This window comes from Phoenix dactylifera, chromosome 8 (assembly GCF_051530095.1).
Source record: "Phoenix dactylifera cultivar Ajwa chromosome 8, Ajwa_hap1_PhDact_Kaust_v1.1, whole genome shotgun sequence".
NCBI lineage: Eukaryota > Viridiplantae > Streptophyta > Magnoliopsida > Arecales > Arecaceae > Phoenix > Phoenix dactylifera.
Window position 1 is genome coordinate 32759490 of NC_143197.1, and position 20582 is coordinate 32780071.

A 20582-nucleotide genomic window follows, 5' to 3' on the forward strand; every position below is an offset into this window, starting at 1 on the left:
TTAATCCAGTGAGCGCACGTTAGCATCGAAGTAGGCGGCAAGGAAGAATAAAATAAAGATCGACCGTCCACGTTGACATTCGATGTAGGGGCGGCCGCATATGATTTTCAGTACGAAAATAAAGATCTACCGTCCACGTCCTTTGGTGGGTATGAAGTCGTTTATGCCCGATCTGGTAAATCCTTAGTGTTTATGTATTTGTTAAGAAAGCTTCAAATATCTAAAGTCCTTGAGTCTGGCACTATGAATTAATTGTTTAATGGATTGTAAATTCATACAATATTGAATTGGTTGATATAATTACCTTTTACAGTTTGGTCTTTAATGACATTTTTACCCAAAAATAATCTTGACTTTGCATAAAATTTTTGACCTCATTCAAAGATGGAGTAATGTGATTCACATAAATCCCAAGGGACCTCTATCTTTGTCTAAGGAACAATTACAGTTACTGTATCAAGGCCACTTTTTGCTCATAGGCAACCATATTGATGAAGCTAAACTAGGCACAAGTTAGACCTGATTAACACTTGGTTTAGGGTGCATTCCAAGCTGATGTAACCTAGGGACCGTAATGGCATGCTCATAAATCTTCCTCGGTTCCCCTTCCAAACCACCATCTGGTAGCGTTGTTCTAAGTTGGAGGCATGATTAGATCGCGTAGTTCGAGCCTTCGCTATTGACTTGAAATGGGCAAGATATCTATGAAGATTCATACGAATATATGTTTAGCATCACATCAATTATTCGCCGAGAAGAACTTGGGTACTTATACATAATAAGAAACCCAAAATATATCTTTCGGCTAGTTTTTTTGATGAGGTTTTGAGTTGTTACAAATAATATCAGGACAAATCCGATTCATAACTTATGTAGACTAGGGAACACTGTAGTACGAATTTATTGAGTCCGACTATAGTTAGATTTGAATGGATTTGAATTCTTATCTTGACGAGAACGTCGAGAGTTAAACGAAAAAAAGTATGTGAGCATATGTTGGATAGAACAAAAAATCTAAATAATATTTTTTGATTAATTATTTTAGATGAGGTTCTAAGTTGTTACACCACTTTGAAATCCGACACAACTCGGAGTAATATGGATTGCGTTTGGGCTATGCCTTCCAATAGACTATATAAATCTTGCTCCGCAAGCCTGGTCATCCATTTGTTGATCAATGCACACGGATCGGATGCGCCGCATCCATTTCGCATGACAAAGAAGCACCGACCACGGCAATCCAACGCGGAGACGCAAATATTTGGAACCGGTCGAAACGGGAGATAAAGGTCCGGGCGGCGAGGGGTGGGGGGGAGGAGGCAACGAGGAGGGATGAAGAAGGAGGAGACGGTGAAGCTGATAAGCGCGGAGGGGTTCGAGTTCGTGATCGACAAGAAGGCCGCCATGGTCTCCCACACCATCCGCAACATGCTCACCTCCCCTGGTCTACCATCTCGTTTCTCGCTTCCATCTTGCTTTCCTTTTAGGTTTTCTCATTAAACGTCTAGTATATGGCAGGTGGCTTCGCGGAGACGCAGCTCGGAGAGGTGACGTTTCCGGAGATAAGCACCCCCATTCTGGAGAAGGTCTGCCAGTATTTCTACTGGTCCCTTCAATACGCCAGGTTCCTCTTCTCCCTCTTCCTTATCTTGATCGACACTTACTCCTTACCAAGTTGTGATTCGTTCCTTTTCTGGTGGATCTTTAAGGTCATCACACTAGACGTACCAGTCCGATTCCAAAATATTTGAATCAAGGAGGGCCAAATGTGTCTGTGCTTATCAGTTGTTGCAATCTGTCTTATCGGGGCATACATGTTAGCAATTTTAGAGATTATCCTTAGTGCAGGGACAGCTGGATAGAGAATTGGTTTTGGATTCTTAGTGGCAATCCTTGTATGATCAGTTTCGCATCTAATTTTTGCTGAGAACCACCAGAACTTTTGTAGCATCTACTCCTCAAGAAACAATGAGCTAAAATTTACAATAAAGTTGATTTTTTTTTTTTTTGATGATAAGTAACTTGAAGAATTACCTACATGTAATGTGCATTTTCCAGTTTCCTAATCCAGTAGTTATATGGATAGGTTGTTGTTCTCATGCTGTTAGTATGCTGCTTGTAGAAACTTTCAGTGCTTGATTCTAAACTGTTAAAATTGTATGCCATGGTTTGTTTGACAAGGCATGGGCTTTCTTTCCGGTAAGCCGGGAAGGCGATTGTGTTGATGACAAGTCGGGTATTGTATGAATAACCAATTCCAGTACGTTCTGGAGTCTCTAATTTCGGAATCCATGTTGTATTTCTCAGTTTTTGTGCATATGCCTTTATATTGGCCCTCCCAAAAGAAAAACCCTTTATAATGAAAAAGAAGGGTAGATGCAGGAGGATTGTCAGACAAGTCTAATAAGTAGAAAACCTTTACCCAAGACAAGATGTGCTTTGTAAGAACATCATTCAGTCATTTGCGTTCATTTTAAGTTTTGTGAATATATTGCATGTGGATCCTACTATAGAGAAGCTATCAGTTTCCAACGTAGTAGCTTGCGAGGTTTGGGCATTTGGCAATAAAGCATCTGCAATGGATTAGTTAATATCCATCTTGTCAACCTTGATTTCCCATTCAAACTAAGGACATGTACAAATAATGAACTACAACCAGTGACAGAAGAGATCACAAATAGACTAATTTAAATTATTTGTTGAATCTACGGTTGTTCTGACTACTAAGCAGCATTCTCTTAATTAGGGTGAGGATGTGATTTATCAAATATAAGACAGAATCTTTCCCGTTGAACTTAAGGATTTTGTTAGCTTGAAGCTAACAAAGAAAATCCCCTCATGCTGAATGGCATCAGGAACAGGGTTAATCAATTTGTCCAGCATTGCATTCCAAAAGAGGAAAGGAGACAACTATCTGCTTCAGCAACTGATCTAAAGAGGGTTAGCATCTTGATGTTGTCAAATACTGTTCAGAACTGATGGATAACATCCTAAGACCACCATCTCACATGACTACCTTGTTGATTGCTAATGTATCCAGGTTATTGTTCTGTCCTCTATTATTTATCTCGAACAATGAGAGAATATTTGAAGATTGAGGTGTTATGCAGCTATTATTTTTCAAAACATTTTAGAATTCAGGCTCACACATGTTATATATCAAGAGCCTACTAGCTTCACTTCAGTTTCTTAAGGACTTCAGAGCTATAGGATTTGCCTAGTATGGATTTCAAGTGATGCTAGCTCCCATCAATGTAGTTAGGCATTCCATCTTATGTGTTCTGTAAATATTTTTGAGGGGTAGATCTTATCAATAAAGAAATATGTAAGAAACTGTTTGATGGGGTTCAGTTCCCTAGCACTGGTATGACTGCATCAGGTATTTGCAAAAGTTATACATGAATCATGATGTTTAATTAAGGAAGCTATATAATCTATAAAAAGTATAATATATGACTTTTGATCAAAGTTTTTAAGGCAAGGAAGGATCTTGAAGAAATGATTGAGAAAAGCTTGAATGCTATTTAGAAAAAAAGTAAAAATTGTAACAATACGAGTCTTCACTTCATCGACGAATGATGGTATCTTGTATTTCTTCTACCTGAGAAGATAATCATCAAGGCTTATTATATGATGAGATATTACTTTTGTGTTAATAATTTGATGCCACACTTGATGTGTTGGTTCAGATTGAATTTCGTGCTAGTTAATGCCCGGTTATTATAAGAAGTTTGACTCATTAATATTATATTTTGGTTTTGGATGAGTTCAAATTGATACTGTTGTATTATTGCCAAGATTAATGGCTCTTAAATTAGTTTTAGTGTAAGCTAGGTCGAAATCTCTTCCTGCAAGGCCCATACAGCCATTCAATACACAATGCTTTTCAAGATGAAACACCAAAAACAAAAGCTAACAAAGCCTTCCTTTCATGTATATTCTTGTTGCTGATATGTTTATAGACTAGACTTTATTGTTACAATTTGAATGCAACATACTTTTGTCGTCAGTTATGTTATTCTCCACCTCTTACACTTATTCATGCCTTTGAGGTGGAGAAAGACTGGTGGGTTAATCAATGTTTGCAATCCAAAGTGGGGAATTTCCACATTGTGGGACCATGTCTAGATCACTGGACTTTGCAGTTTTATATATTTAAAAGTATGTATGTTTATGATGTAGTTTTGGTGCTTGTAGCTAGCAACCCTCGAGTGGATTATAAGGAGCGCTTTGTACACACATAAGCCACGTATACCTGTGCCAGATATGCCACACCCAATGCTGTGGCTCCTATAGGGCTTGGGCACTATGTCTTTGTGTGACGTATGGTTTGTTTAGATGGTTTTCACCTACATATTAGGGTGTAAAGGGCAATGCTTAAAAAAAAAGAAACTGACCATGTGAAAGGATTCCCACCACCCCCTTCGCGTGCCCTGCACCCAGATATAATTAAAAAATTGAACTATTTGAATTTCTCAGTGCTTGGAGGAACTCACAACTTATATCCTCTTAACTTTTCACCTCACAAGAGGCTTCAGAAAAATCTTAGTTCATTATTACTCTAATAAAACTCGAATCTGCAAATAGTAGTGCGAGATGAGCAAATGCTTTATTCATGTATACAATGCACTTAAATCTGCTGTAGTTTCTGTGTTTGTCAGATTGTGCAGCATCTTGTTTATATTGCAAGAGAGTGATTTTTTAATATGCTCTGGCAAATAATGCTCATGCCTGATTTATGCACTTGTTTTTCTATCCATTCAAGCCGGTCATGCATGTTGAAAATCTTGTTAGAAATAGGAAAGGATAAATGAAGTTGGACGGTGAAAGGACAGACGGAATTGTGAATAAGAGCTTGTGACTTTATTTATTGACTAAAGTGGACATCTAGCTAGATTATGTGTTCATCACAGAGATAATTTCCTCTCTTATCAATGGATGTGTTGGTTTTCCAAATTTACCACATAAGTGGTGTACTGTATGTATGATTTCGGGTCTGTTTGTGCCAGAATTCTTGATTGTTTGTGTTACTGTAAAGGTTTAAACTGAATAAGAATTCAATGAACTTCACTTTTTAAACTGGTATGACAAACGAGCAATGTCCTTGATCTTTATGCTTTGCCTCACACGCTTCTTCTCAGCTTAAAAAGCGACTAATTTTAAAGCCTTCTGTGCTTTCTTACTATTTCTGTTAAAATTATTCCTTAACCTCTTTTTTGTCTATGTTGTTGGCAGTGGAATGGAGACAGAGTTTCATATTGAACCTGAAATAACTTTGGAGTTGATGATGGCAGCTAATTATCTCCACACCTGAGAGATCTCTATGGGTCTGCTATCTTGGGGCTCGTCTCTTGTTTGCACTGTTAGTCAATGTGCTCATGTATGTATACAGAGTCATTATGAAGTGGATTATGCGTTCTTTTGAGAAATGAAATTATAGTTTCGTGTAACAAACACTTATAGATGGACGACTGTCTCAAGATTGGCTAGTTGTTTTGGTTGCGTTGCTTTTACATTTTGGAACATGGTGCCTTGGATCTGGACTTCAGCTTTTGATCAAGCTGCATCATATTGTTCAACTTGTTATGAAGGATGGACAGAAACAAAAGATGCTATTTACTTCTGTGTTGTGGTGTGTGATGAAATCAATCATAACTCATCACGTTAAATGTATCATGCTGGACATGTTGGAGAAGGTCGAAACAAGGGGAAAATGCTAAATTTGTATACTTTGTATATGTCTGAAAGAAGAATGATCAGGTGTAAGACAGATCAAATCTTTATCATGGAACACATATAATGATTTCTCGATTTGGCCACATAAACTAGATTGTGCCATTTTGAAGAGAATCGTAGTCTCGAAGAAAAGAAAATCACAATCGACTTTTATTTATTTTTTATAACTTACTTTTATTTATATTTTTTATTATAATTAGGATTATGCCTTTTCTTTATGGTCAAGACATCTTTCTCATGTTGGCTACGGAGGCAAGCGGTCAATGTGATCGATTTAATAAAACCAGTAAAAAAAAAAAAAACTTTTGGAGGCTTCGTTTCCGTCGATGAAATCAAATATCTCTTTTTTTCTAGTTAGTTCTCTATTATTCTTTTATATTAATTTGCTAGAAATATTTTGACCGTGGATCAAGAGGCGCGGGCCCAACCTTTAAGACTGGTACGGGTTGGACCGGGACGAGAAGAAGGCTTGGTGCTCGGAGCTGGAAGGCGGAGTTTCTTGCTTGGCGAGAGAAACCCAAAGCGGAGAGGAGAGGAACGCAAGGGAGAGGAAGGGCGGGATGGAGAGGCTGCATCGGATCTTCTCAGGGGCGGGAGGGATGGGGCACCCGCCGACGGACTCCCCGCTGGTGGACTCGTCGGAGCAGGTCTACATCTCCTCCCTCGCCCTCCTCAAGATGCTCAAGCACGGTAATTAATTCATTTTCCATCCGTCCATCCATCCATCACCAGATCATCTAGGGTGGTGGGTTTTCTTCTTCCGAGTGCTGTTTTCCTTGAAATTAGGGTTCTCTTCCTTCTTACGAATATGTATATCAGAATAATTGATTGAAATGTAATGAAATGAAATCAAAATAGGGAGGGCTGGGGTGCCGATGGAGGTGATGGGGCTGATGCTGGGGGAGTTCGTGGACGAGTACACGGTGCGGGTGGTAGACGTATTCGCCATGCCGCAGAGCGGGACCGGCGTCAGCGTCGAGGCCGTCGACCACGTCTTCCAGACCAACATGCTCGATATGCTCAAGCAGACCGGAAGGTCCTCATCTTTCTCTCTTATTTTGGTTGCGGGTTCATCTCAAGTGTCTGGCATTATTATTCGACAGTTTCTTTTATTATTTATGATTATTATAAGGTATTGTATAAGACGTGTGCTCTCTAAGGTCTGCTATAATCCTGATTGCAGTATGTGGATTACTTACCGATGTTATGTGAGCATGAGTTGCAAATATTGGTTGGCTTTAATTCTTTTCTGGCTGTTCGCGGCGAGTTAATGATCGGTTTATTCATCATGCTAAATGTTCCATAATTGGTGTCAGGATGGGGCAGGATAGACTTTTGGAGGGATGTAGTGTTAAGAAGCTTTGTGCCAACTACATTGGCCTCTTGGAACAAAGAAGAAGTATGTTTCAAATCTTATGATGAATGGAATATGAGATCCCCATTTCTCTGGTTGTATTGTTGTGATCTTTGTCTTGCTGTATTGTTCCATTTAGGTGACTGCCTCTACTAGACTTCATTAGAATGCATATGTGTGTGCATGTGCATGCATGCACCTAGGATGTGAAGTGATTCAAGTATTAGCTGTTGAAGAGAGAGAGAGAGAGAGAGAGAGACTCGATGACTTAAGTGTTACCTGGGATGTGAAGTGGTATTTGAAACTTCCATCGCTGTATATTTTTCTTATTTGCAGGAAAATTACCTTGGATCTGCCGATGTGAGGTAGTTTATCTGTTTTGCATTAACAGTTCATGTTCTTGGTGTGATAAGTTCTTCTTCATCTCCTAAATTGTGGCATTCTTCTGTTCATTCTGTCTTGCCACCTTCTGGAGGTTATACCTGTCATTTTTTTGATAACAGCCAAGCCAGTCTGTACCTATAATGAAATCCTAGAAATAGATTTCAGGAGAAGGTATTGACACCTCAAAGAGAGCCCAGGCAGAAAGCATCTTTGGCCAATGTCTGGTAGGTTGATGGACTATCCTTTTAGGCCATTAGCTGGCACTGGAATTTAGGTCGTTAAGTTAAATCCAATATCTGGCTGTTAGCATTTGCTATTTAGGGAATCCAGTGGAGATATTAAAAGGGATAATAAGGAGCTATGCTGGTGGGTTTATCTCCAAAAGGATTAAAATTGCAAGCATGCAATTTACTAATTCTAACTGCTTTGTGTGATAATCGGTTCCATGACGGCGGTAACTTTTGCTTTGGATTGGAGTAGAACCTATGATGGTCAAATGTGTACTCCTTAGGAATGGCCACCATATATCATTCCACGAAGCTAGCTCTCCCCCCCATCACCCCCCCCCCCCCCCCTTCCTTCCCTCTCACTTTATTATTATTTCTACTTTTTTTAGTTATTACATTGTCCAATAGTTGTGCTTTGTTAACTTCCTACATTAACAACTCAGAACCCGACTCAAAAGAAAGAGAAAAAAGAATTGATGTTTATTAGGCCTGCAGAACGATAGCTTTGTTTCATTATTGGAACCGCTGTTCTTTATTTTGGTTATTTGCACATGCTAAGACTTCCTCTGAGTAATCGTGGATAACTATGGTCCTAATTGTGCAGGCCCGAGATGGTTGTGGGGTGGTACCATTCTCATCCAGGCTTTGGTTGTTGGCTTTCTGGTGTTGATATAAATACGCAGCAGGTAATCAACTTTTTTTTTGTTTTGGATAAGGATGGGGGAACTTGTCTTTTCTCTTCTTTGTCCAAATCACACATCCAATGGCTTAACATGCTTGGTTACTATGTTTTGGTAGGATGTTGCACTACCTTTGGAAGAAGAGTGATTCTTTTTTCTTGTTTCACTGGTTCTGGGACTAATGTCGTGCCTCCTTCCCTTTCACTCCAGACCTCCTTTTAAATCTTACTGCCAATTCATATGGTTAATTCTATCATTAATACTAAGTTTACCATGTGGCTCTGGGCATTAAACTGCTTTCATGCCTCTTGCAGAGTTTTGAAGCCTTGAATCCAAGGGCAGTAGCAGTTGTCATAGATCCAATTCAGAGTGTTAAGGGGAAGGTGGTTATTGATGCTTTCCGCTTGATCAATCCTCAGACCATGATGCTAGGCCAAGAGCCTCGCCAGACTACTTCTAATGTTGGGCATCTCAACAAGCCATCTATTCAGGTAAACTGCTTGTTGAAGCAGTAAGTTGTGTAACCTTCATTTAAATGTCTTAATGCAAAGTAACCCTTTCTAAATGGTTTTCATTTACCAGGCACTCATTCATGGGTTGAATCGGCATTACTACTCTATAGCCATAAACTATCGGAAAAATGAGCTTGAAGAAAAGATGTTGCTGAACCTGCACAAAAAGAAATGGACTGATGGCCTGACACTGCGGCAGTTCGACGCTCATTCTAAAACTAATGAACAGACCGTGCAGGTAACGTTGCCTGGATCTTCAGCTCTCTTACCGCTCCTGTCAATTGTGCTGTGATATCATCATGATAGAAATTTGCTTCACGTTGCTGTAAAATTTTTCAATTCCCATCAGCTAGTTGAGAACCGTGAATTAATTGCCGAATTCTCTGATGAATTTAGCTTATGATGTTTGGCCTGAAAACAGGAAATGCTAAATTTGGCCATCAAATATAACAAAGCGGTTCGGGAGGAAGATGAGCTGCCACCAGAGAAGCTGGCAATTGCAAATGTTGGAAGGCAAGATGCGAAGAAGCGTCTAGAAGAGCATGTCTCAAACCTGATGTCATCTAATATAGTCCAGACATTGGGGGCCATGCTAGACACTGTTGTATTCTAAGAATGTCTGCATTTCAGAAAAACATGCATGGCTTTCTGTCCTATTTGAACTTATTCCATCATTTATTTGCTCAAAATGAATCTTGTGCAGACTAATGTTCCAGTTGGATGATATGATTGTTCGAGTTATATTATATTATTGTTAATGCCACGAGCATATTTCATGACCAATCAGGGCCATACTTGGAAGTAAGCTCGTATCCTCTATTCCATATCCTCAAGCTTCATAATAGTTGTGTTATGACTCAGTCCTCATACCAAGTCCAAGCATGGCAGCCATCTACCTGGTACAAATTCCGGGCTTGGTCCGTGTCTGTAAATTTATAATGGAGAGAGCAGTGTCTGCCTAAGATCTCTCACACAGAAGATTAGCACAGCTGATGTGAACTTCAAAATTGAGCTGGCCTAGCCATTCACAACTGGATGAGAGTGAGATGCAGGGTATGTTCTTTCCACGCAAAAATGTCAGCTCTCTGCTGCATCCTTGTCTGAAACAGATATAGCGTGTTACATGGACTTCACAGGAAGTCGAACTTGGCGTTCACCATTATTCTTTTCACAGCACAGTGTACTGCGACTTGTAGTTTTGTGTGGGTTCACTTTAACAAACAATTAACCCAGTTCCTTGTGGCCTCCGATATGGCGTGCTTATTATAGATTTGGGGAAAAATATCATGACACGTTAGTGAACTCCGAGGTACGTGATTTATTTTTTAAAAAATGGAGCATTTGATGAACGCCTGTGATTTTGTACATCTCAAGAGCCTCATATTATATTATACTTTTATATTCTAAATATATTGTTAGTATGAAGGCTGTGTTTGGCTGCGTGTTGGATGAAAACTAAATGGAATAAACATTTTTTTTTACTCATTTAGAAAATCAAATACAGAAAAGTAGTTTATTTATTCTGAAAATAAAATAAATATTTTAAAGAGTAAGGTCAGATTTTTTTCCCATTTAATCCGAATTCTGAAAGAAATAATTCCATAAAATATTTTTCAAAATAAAAAGAACCAGGAATCCAACCCGTTCGTTGGTAGCATCTGGGCCGTACTTCTAAAAAAAATACTAACGAAATCTTAAGAGTCCATTATATGAGGTAATCGTATTGTTGAAATATTGTCTAGCTTTTTTCGATCACGAAGTATATGAATTACTAATTTGGTTTTACTAATACTTGCATCAAGTTTGATATATAGGCTTTTTTTTATTTTTTATTGAAAATTTCAAGAAAAAATTGAGACAAATTCCCTGCCGTATCATCAATAAGCCATGTGACTAAGAAATAATAAATATTTTTTATATTTATTATTTTTTTTACCTCTTCCGCATCGCGAGGGTATTTTGCTTGTACTTTTATAGGGGACGAGGACAGGGAGCAGGAGTAGTAGTAGGATGCTCGCAGAACTACCCAGTTTTTCACGGGTCTGGTTCCAGGTGCTTTATCTTTTCATCGAAAAGCATCAGAGAAGCGCTTGGCCCTCGCGTCCAGCCGCAATATGGGATTCGGGGCCCGTCGGAGATCTGGGCCGCCCGGGTCGATGAAGATAGAAGACCGCTTAGATTCGAGGTGGCCCCGGGAACCAAGATTCCTGCCCGGAAGGCGTTCGATGAAATCTCTCACCCAGAGGCGGCGCCTGCTGCTGATCGCCTCCGTCTCCTCCGTGTGACTGCATTGACGGGGATCTTTGCTCCGCTAATGATTCCACGCCATGTCTAGGATGGAAGTATAGTTAGTCACTGTGTTTCTGGAGCTGCTATTCCTGTGATAAAAGAGGCAACGATTTCTACTTTTATACATGATTTGGAAACTCACCCAACGGTATGGAACCCTCTTCTCAACCTTTGCTATCCATTTCCGCTCGAACAACCCCAACCTTCCCCCCCCCCCCCCCCCCCCCCCCCCCCCCGGCGTTATTGTCCATATTCCTTATGTATTTTTCTTACTCCTCTATTGATTAACCATTCTTAAAAACAAAAAAAAGTTCATATCCTTGATTTTTTAAGTGGGTGCATTCGCCTGTTTGCAGATCCAATTTGCTTGGGCAGTAAAGTTGCCTTTTAAGTGTCTCTAATAGCAGATGATTGCATATTTATTATTTATCTAAATCTTGGTGCTGAATGTATTGTTTCCTACTTATGTTAGAAACTAATTATGTTATGGCTGGATAGCATATCACCATCAATGAATCCAGAGGTGAAAATTACATGGTCTAGATTTTATGGGCATGCTTGCCTTCAATGGATTTGGAGAGCTCGCTGAAGTCCCAGCATATATCAGATGATCATGTACTTCTTATCTGTGTACATTTTCAAAGGTTGCTATCTGCCATATGCTTTTCCAATGAGTTTTGTCTTAACTTCGGATATAAATGGAAACAGTGTATCTGAAAACTGAAGAGCCAATGCCTGTGAGAGGTGTTGTTGAGATTGCAGAACTTTATGTACTTACTTTTGACCTTTCTATACCAGAACTTTATGCAACAAAATTAATATCATTTCCTATTCATCATATTATTGGTAATTATAATAAAAATTCATTTACTCGTTATGTAGATAAATTTTCAAAAGATTCCTGTAATGTAAAATTGTAAATGGATGTATAAATGTATTAATATTAGCTGACATTTTTATCTTTGAATAATCTGTCCTTTCTCTCCCAGTTTTTCCTATCTTCTATCTTTTAAAATATAAAGTGATGTACAAATGTTTTTATCAACAGAATTTTCTTTTCCCTAAGATGCATTTATCATGCCCCTGGATTACTAAACTACAAACAGGACCGTTAATTTTCGGAGGTAAAAGGGATGTGCCTGATGTAATGCAGGCTCCGAACGGTGCCAAATTAGAATGAATCCTCCTCGGAGTGATGTGATTAGCCTCCAAATGCTCCTTTACAGAAATGATAAGTCATAGCAAATGGAATGACATGTGTCAAATATGTAATGAGACATCAAAGTGACCTACTATTCTTTGTCACTCCTGCCACCACCATAAGGAATAAAATCTACCTAGTTAACCAGAATAGGTCATATCTTGGTTTGTTTGTAAAGTATTCATGAGTCGTTGGGTATATTCCAAATATGAAGGATGACAGTATCTATCACATAGTAAGGGTCTTCTTGGGAAATCCAGCAAGATTAGGTTGGATTTCTTGTTGGATCATGGATTACATAGTCTATTTAGGTAAGGTCCATATCAACCCAATCTCTCTCCAGCCCAAATCCCATGGGATAAAAAAAAAGACCTCCATAGTTTTTTTTTTCTCAACATGCTGTCCAACAGGCCTATAGATGGAATTTAGGCCAAGACTAGGACGGCCCTTTAGAAAAAAAGGGACTGAGCAGGCTAACAAGCCCGATTCCTATAGAAATTCAGCCCAATCCTGTTGGATTTTCCAAACATGCCCTAAGTGTGCCAAGTGATTCTCGATACATGGTGCCATATATCACTAGAGAGAGGCGGGATGTATGAAATAGTGACTGTTTCATAGGGCAAATGAATAACACAGAGCTTATTATCTTCTAATAACTTATTTGCACTTTTGCCTAAGCAAATTGAAAGATTGCTGTGATTGCTTTCTCATTTATGCTGTAATTGCTTTCTCATTTACTGCATGGATATTGCTCCTTCATCTCACCACCATTCTCACCATCTCTCCTTCCAATTTCCATTTGTGCCGATGCAGACAAACAGGTGAGCATTAATCTATGATAAGAACTGTGTATGCAGAAGGTCGTTGGTACTTGCTATTATTTGATGCTACAAAGCAAATAAGCTTTGAGATGGATTGATGGGTTGGAAATCATTTGATGTGACAGGTTTACATTAGTGTACTTGGGGGAGAAGCTGCATGATGAGTACTTAACTGAGTCTATCCACCATAGTCTATTGGAGCAAGTGCTTGGGGACAGGTAAGCTCCCAATCTAAGCCAACTAGATTTTGTATATCACAAAGAAATGGAAATGATATGGTTGCTTGGTAGGTTTTGAACAGAATTGGTTTTGGAATGGCATAGTTTTGTTAAAACCAACATGCAATCTTAAGGACAAGGACACGTCTTGCATCAAATTTGAGCTGTCTGTCAGTACCTTCTGTAATTGGCCTGTTGTAGGGCTTTTATTCTTTGGGCCACTGGTCAAGCTGGAGCACTGTTTTTGTGTCTAATGACCAATTGGTACAAATATCCTGATAACACCCTCTTTAGGTGAGCATTAATAAAGAAATTAAAGCAACATTGCCAGCTGGTGCTGTTGGTAAATTAACTGGTGGGTTTGAGTTCCACCCTCACCTGATTTTCAGCTGGGCTTCCTCCCATCCTAGTTCTCAAAAAAATAAAAAGCAATTAAAGAAAAAAAAATCACATGTGATTCTGTTAAAAATGTTGGTGCAATACATGGATGATGGAGAAATGTTTTTGCTAGGTAATGTCATTCCTTCATTTTTTTGGTAATAAATCTGTGAAATTTTTTATACTCATAGAACTACTACCATATCCGAATGTTCCCAGTGAACTAGCTAATGATGCTTCGCATTTGATCCCTTAAGCTAATTGATCTAAATTATCATACTAGTTCTCGTGAATGTCATTTATTTGATTTATCAAGGTACATTACATGACAGTGTAGCCTCTTTCTAACAAAGTAATGGCACCTTCCATATACTATGTTAGCATCTTTCAGTTGGATACGGGGGCAAATTTCTTTTGGGATGTTAGAACTTTCTCTTTTAACAATGATCGTAGAATAAGATGTTTATGAGAAGAAAACCTTTAATAAGATGTAGTTTTAAGGAGCAGTCCATAAAATTTGAAAATCCAGACTCAATGCATTGCCATGTTTGATCGCTAGATTTCCATACTCTCATAGCATCAATCAGAGTGTGCCCAAAAGCTGAATTGTGAATTCTTTGACCAACTTGTTCGCTAGGCCCAGAAGAGCACATCCGTATGCATAAAAGATCCTACGAGAAAAATTTGATCATAGTCTGAGCACATTGTATTGAGTTGGTGCAGCACATAAAAGAAGCTTCAGTGATTTTGCAGCCAAGCTAACTCAAAGAATATGAAAAGTTTGCCAATAAGAGCCTAGGGTAGAACCCCTGTGACAATATCATCTACATCTGTGATATTTTGACGTTTTCGCTGGCATGGAAGAAATAGTTTCTGTGTTTCCAAGCAAAACGCTGAAGCTCCACACCACAAATTCATGGCATTTTCTAGGTCTCTACAGCACTACACCATGAAATTGAAGCAGAGAGCAACAACATAATTGGCATGCTTGACACTGGACTTTGGCCAGAACATGAGAGCTTTTGAGGTGATGCTCACAGTGCACCACCAGGTAAATGAAGGGGAGTTTGCATCAACATTACATGTAACTAATGAGGGTTTTTTCTCGTATTTTAATGTCCATGAAGTTGGTCTAATTTTTTATTCCCTCTTCACTGAGATCATACTGCTGGTGCTACTTGCATGCATGTATTCAAAAAGTTTTGTTGGAGATCTGTTGTTCCCTTGTCATCCAATGCAGTGTTTTTACTAATGGACCATGATATTCGCATTTTACTACTAGACTTTATTCATCATTTGCATCTGCTTAACAATGTCATTCTTGTTGGATGACAACATTTCCCACAGAGTACGTGTCCTATTATATATGCAGGCAATGCGCAAAACAAGTTTTCTGCTGGCAAATCAAGGTAATGTTTTCAATTTGTCAGATGATCCCATTTGATGATTTGCCTCTTGGGCTTCACTCTTTTATATATACATAGTTTTCTCTTCTTTCTTTTCCTTCTTTGGTCTATCGGAGAGGTACTGCGAACCAGGCTCCGTGGATAGTGATCTGGTAAAGGGTAGGATGTTTTTATGGGAAGCAATTCATGCAGATAATGGACCTGTCGTTGATGCATCTCAGGGGACTGATATATATCAAGCAATTACCATCCTGAAGTATAAACTACACAAGCAATTAACATCTTTTATATATTGGCAAATGAAAGCAGATTTTCGATTACCATACTCAAGAGCATTGGCAAATGAAAGCAGAGTCAAAACCGGACAAGTAATCAACATCTTCCTCTTCTATTATATGTAACCATTCTCTCCTCTGACATTTTGCTCTCGTTACTTCATTATTTGTTTTCTTTGAACAAGCCCATGGCTCTAATTAACTTCTGTGATGTCAATTTGTAATGTTTGTGTATGATCATGCTGATTTTGCCCAACAATTGCACCATTCCAAAGTTCCTAGTCAAGTGCAATTCACAGAGGTCACCATATCCTATTGAGACTAGCTATTATGGAAGGCATTTGCATGGCTTTGCTTGATGCTTCAAGTACCAACTCTTCAGAAGTTATTTACAAGGCCAGAAAACCAAAATTGAGATGCCAAAATCACAAAGATTTCCAGGGACGGCAGTCGAGTTTGGTGCAGGTGGATTCCCAGGCGCTCCTGCACTCCCCTCCCACTCCGTCGCAGCACCGGCAGAGGAGGCCCAGCGACTCCAGCACCTTGACATGCCCTGAACCACGCCATGATTGAAAGACTCATTAGACTTTCATACCCATCCCTTCAAATACACATAATTAGACGGACACAGCATAAACAGGTAAAATTCTTCAGTAACTTTCAGAGAAGCTCTTACTCTCTTGTTTCCCCGAGGGCAGCGGCAGTGGCCTGGCTTCTGCAAACCCGGAGAGGTGAAGATATTGGATTGAAACCAGGAGCAGCAGGAAGAAGAAGGGAGCCCTTCGTGATTCCATGTCTATTTTTCTTGGCCAGAGGATTGCAACTTGGAAGGCTTTATACACTAGACGTGGACTCCATCTAGGTCTTGGTCCTCTTGGAGTTATTCTAATTTCTGCACGATGTGAAATGATATCCGTATAAAATCTCAAGAAATTCGCAACCATCCTCCTTTTCCATGAACCGAGTCACCAACTTTATGGGTCTTTTCTAGATCGATGAGACAGAGGAGAGACAGCTCGCAAGGGAAGGATATCATTGGTCGTTTGATTGCTTAATGATGAAAACATGTTCCTGTCCCTTCTGAACTAAGTGGGGTCCTGTGGGGCTTCCGGAAGGGGTCCAGCCGGCGTTGCACGCGTCTACGCTTCTTTTAGGTCTCCCCCGTGAAGCAATGGGACCCACGCTCGTGGACCAGGGCCGGGCCAGCTGTAATTGCAGGGAAATTTCCTGGTGCCTGTCGCTTGTGATTCGGTCCATTTCAGGGGGCGTATGGAAGGGTAGAGCTCAGCTGAGTCTTGGCCGGCAGCAAACAGCCTCCTTGTCCTTGGTGATATAATGTTCGACGAAACTAAAGTGGGGCCCACCGAACTTGTGAGTGTAAGTAGGACACGTCGGCGTGGAGGGCTGGTTGCTGTTCTTGTTGTTTTAGGAGATTGCCTATTTATCAGCTTATATTTTGGGTTGGTTCAGGCTGACGTTGACTGCGCTGGATGATCCATTCTTGCGTGAGCGTAGGTAGGGTGATAAGACCAAGTTTAATGTTGCATTATATAGGGTTTTTTTTTTCATAAATATCCTACTAAAAATTTAAACTTGCATAAATATTCTCTTAAATTGTATATTTATTTTTTATTCTCATAATATACTATTCTTCTTGTACCATCATATCTATATTCTTCTTGTTAATGTTATAGTATAGATTTCGGTTTATGACCATCATCTTCTCATGAGCACAGCCGAAACACTAATATAGATTTACTCTCTACCAAGGCCATCCAAGGTCAGGTCAACTGTTGCTTATCATAAATTTTAGTAATGAAATATCCCTTGAGTCTTAACTTTTACTCATTATATATAATCCATAATATTCTTCATTGTGAACTTCTTGGATTGCTTCTTGAAGTTATGAATGCTGAAACAGCTAGGAATTGCAAAGTATATCTTCTTTTCTTATGTGATGACTTTGTTTTGGTTCAATCTTTAGCAATAGTTTAACAATAGAGAGTAGTTCATTCATTTGTTTATTGGACGAGTATAATTCACAGAAGGAAGCACCTAGCAACTCATGAGAAAGAGCCGTGGAATAGAATAACCGGTTCAAATGAGGGCTAATGACCTAATGAGCTGTTGCTCTGTTAACTTATATATGTCCAAGAAAAGATCATTTATTGATTGGATCGGCGAGGATAATTTCTAGGAAGAGTCATTGATAAGATAAATGACGGTTGCACTGGAGGCTATTGACCTAATAATCCATTTTGAATCCGGCTGATCCAAGGCCTTGTAATCTGACCAACGAATAGGAATCAAAGCCAGATTTGGTCAAGTTTGTCCTTCAATATAATTTGTTGTTGTCTTGCATTCTTAAATTTAAATCTATTGACCAAGTGCAACAAAATTACTATTTAAAATAGGGAGTAGAGATATTATGCAGGCGTCCACATGATAATAGCGGGTTTGTTAAGGATTTAGGTAACAGTCTTTTTTTTGGGTATTAATTATGGAGAGATTAGATAAGTCAAGAAAAAAGATTTAAAAGATTCCGGTTGATACTTTTATTTGTTTCAACTAATGCGGCATGAAGAAGAGTCCTTAACATGGGTATTGAAAATCTTAATAGCTGGTTTTTGCTTTTTAGATTAATATCAATTATTTTTCCTTTTTTGGAAATGATAACAATTAGGATTTTTAATTGAGTTATTAGGAAGAGTCCCGATTAATCTTTTTTTTTTTTTTTTTGAATTGGTATGCTGATTAAGATTCTTTGGTTTGTTTCAAGTGATGCCTAAGAGGAAGAGCCTTTACTGTGCGGATTTTTTTTTTTTTTTTGAGCAAATTGGTGGATTTTTTTTACTGATGTAGATGTAGGCTATTTTTTGACGTTGATTAGGATCTTAACTGATCTTAATTTAGAAGAGTCCAGATCAGTCAAGAAAAAGTATTCTTTGAATTGATGCCGATTAAAATTTTTATTTTCAATTGATGCCTATTAAAAGTTAATCTATAAGTGTTATGATAAACTCGTGATCCAGAATTTTAGATTAATGTGGCTCCTCTAATGATGTGATATTGTCAATTTTCTCTAATTTTGTAGTAGATTTTCTCAAATTCTGAAGGCAGGATTGATTTCTCTGTACATTTAATAGATATGTAGAAAGGTACGGATGTAACTTTATCTTATATATTATTTTTTCTCTAATGTACATTGACATGCAAGTTACTACTATAAAGAAATTATAGATCAAAAAGTAGATAAACGCAAGGAAATTTATATATAAATGAATAAGATATTAGCACCAATTGAGATACTTTTTCCCGATCCAGCTTCAAATTTGAGTTTGGTTTATCCGTTCGACATCATGCCCTCTGTTTAATTATATTTAATTCTATCAAATATTAGCATCTTCATTGGCTACACTACTTGTTTAATTATATTTAATTCCCTCTGTTTTATTTCTGTCACACATTAGCAATTCCTAATAATTTTGAAAGATAATAAAAAATCCTAATAATTCTAACACTAGTCATTTGTTGTGCATGATTATCCACGACGACTGTCAAGAAAATCCCCAATTTGATAGAAATTTTGGTCCTTTTGCAGCAAAATAATATGAAAAAAGTCAAAAAAGAAAATTATAGAAACACCTCCCCAAGTTTGAACTAGTTAAACTTAGATCCCAAAATTTTAATAATTTTTGATTAGCCACCAAAACTTAATTTTTATTGCAATATGACAAAGAAGAATTGAAATACAGAATAATTTTCATGGCCCGAAAGCATGTGCAAGATTGCAATCCAATAGGTTTAAGTCTTTGCTACCATGGAAATTTGAGATCTCATTGTTTTAGATCTGACCATTAATTTAGGCATTGGGCTGCATCCCATTCTTAAGGATACTTGGCAGCTCAACAAAGTTAGTGTCTTAAAGCTTGTTCAACGAAGGTTGAAGGGAGATTTGGATTTTGGTGGAGGACATGTTACACATGGCTGCTGAGATTTCGGGAGGTTGCTTTCTTTTTTTTCTTCCTCTAGATTTCAATCTTCCCACAGTCGTACCCCACATAAGAAAAAAAAAATCTTGGTTGGTCAGAGTGCAGACTAATATTTTAATAAGCTAATTGCATGCCAAACATTAGCGACATGTTTATCTATAATGATGGATGTTGTAATACAAGTTCGTCCATTCAGATTGTGCCACTTGGAGGAGAAAATCTTGGTTGCTTTATAGCTTCTTAAGACGTAGATGCAAGAGAATGAGATTATCTTCCCCATTAATTAGCAAAAGAAATAATCGAATAGAGGAATTGAAATGTTTGCATCAAATCCTAGATTGGGCACTGCCCATCTTGCGACCAGCCATGAGGCTCAATCGCATGCGGCCCAGCCGCATCTGGGCTGGGATTGGGCTAATAGCCTCGCGCCGAAGCAAGATTGGAGGAGCTGGAGACACGTTCCGGTTATACGTTACATTGGCGGCCACCGCCATGATATGGATTGAGACCAAAATTTTTGGTGGGGACTTTTTTTTTTTTTTTTTTTTGGTACGTTGCTCACACTAATTTCATGTGAGTATTGCCATTAAAGTAAAAAAAAAAAAAAGATACAAGATGAATTTAAAAAAAATCTTCAAACTAGTGGGCGGCAAAATCCAATATGTAGCTATGTTTGTTTTTTTGTAGATATGCACAATTTGAAAGACACCAAGTTTTTTTTTTTTTTGTACGTTGCCCATACTAATCTTGCGTGAGTATTGCTATTAGAGTTAAAAGAAAAGATACAACTCAAAAATGAAGAAATAGATACAAGACAAATCTAGAAAAAATCTTCAAAATAGTGGGCGGCAAAGGAGACGATCCAATCAGTAGCTTTATTCGTCTTTTTGTTAATATGCGCAGTCTGAAACTGAAAGGCACCACACATTTTTAATAACCTTCTGATATTCTCTAAAAATGGGTGGTCAGTCTTTCTCAGCTTTTTACTGATAGAGACATCAGAGCTGTTCGTTTAGACGATCGAGCCATGAGAGCCACTCGCTCGCGCCTGCACTAGAGGATGACATCATTATCGCTACGAGAGGATCCTGAGCTACCGAATGGAGTTA

At 38.5% G+C, this 20582-nt stretch overlaps 2 protein-coding genes and 2 long non-coding RNA genes across 5 annotated transcripts; 3 read left to right on the forward strand and 1 right to left on the reverse strand.

The window, feature by feature from the left end:
- The first annotated feature begins 1239 nt into the window (after window positions 1–1239).
- On the forward strand, window positions 1240–5623 carry LOC103704112 (uncharacterized). Its single transcript, XM_008787266.5, has 3 exons — window positions 1240–1444; window positions 1519–1624; window positions 5236–5623. Exons 1-3 carry the CDS (start codon window positions 1333–1335, stop codon window positions 5312–5314), a joined length of 297 nt encoding a protein of 98 aa, XP_008785488.1. The 5' UTR covers window positions 1240–1332; the 3' UTR covers window positions 5315–5623.
- Window positions 5624–6155: 532 nt separating this feature from the next.
- LOC103704111 (26S proteasome non-ATPase regulatory subunit 14 homolog) lies at window positions 6156–9676 on the forward strand. Its single transcript, XM_008787264.5, has 6 exons — window positions 6156–6426; window positions 6595–6772; window positions 8306–8387; window positions 8696–8872; window positions 8964–9131; window positions 9315–9676. Exons 1-6 carry the CDS (start codon window positions 6297–6299, stop codon window positions 9504–9506), a joined length of 927 nt encoding a protein of 308 aa, XP_008785486.1. The 5' UTR covers window positions 6156–6296; the 3' UTR covers window positions 9507–9676.
- Window positions 9677–10900: 1224 nt separating this feature from the next.
- LOC113462538 (uncharacterized) lies at window positions 10901–15591 on the forward strand. 2 transcript variants are annotated; one of them, XR_015968468.2, is made up of 5 exons: window positions 10901–11330; window positions 13330–13422; window positions 14438–14851; window positions 15148–15209; window positions 15516–15591. It is a non-coding gene; the product is annotated as an uncharacterized LOC113462538 (long non-coding RNA). The 2 variants fall into 2 exon arrangements; XR_015968467.2 differs by having other exon boundaries at window positions 15428–15567.
- On the reverse strand, window positions 15576–16438 carry LOC103704110 (uncharacterized). The gene is made up of 2 exons (XR_603564.5): window positions 16158–16438; window positions 15576–16034 (listed from the first exon to the last, which is right to left on the reverse strand). It is a non-coding gene; the product is annotated as an uncharacterized LOC103704110 (long non-coding RNA).
- Between the last annotated feature and the right edge of the window lie 4144 nt (window positions 16439–20582).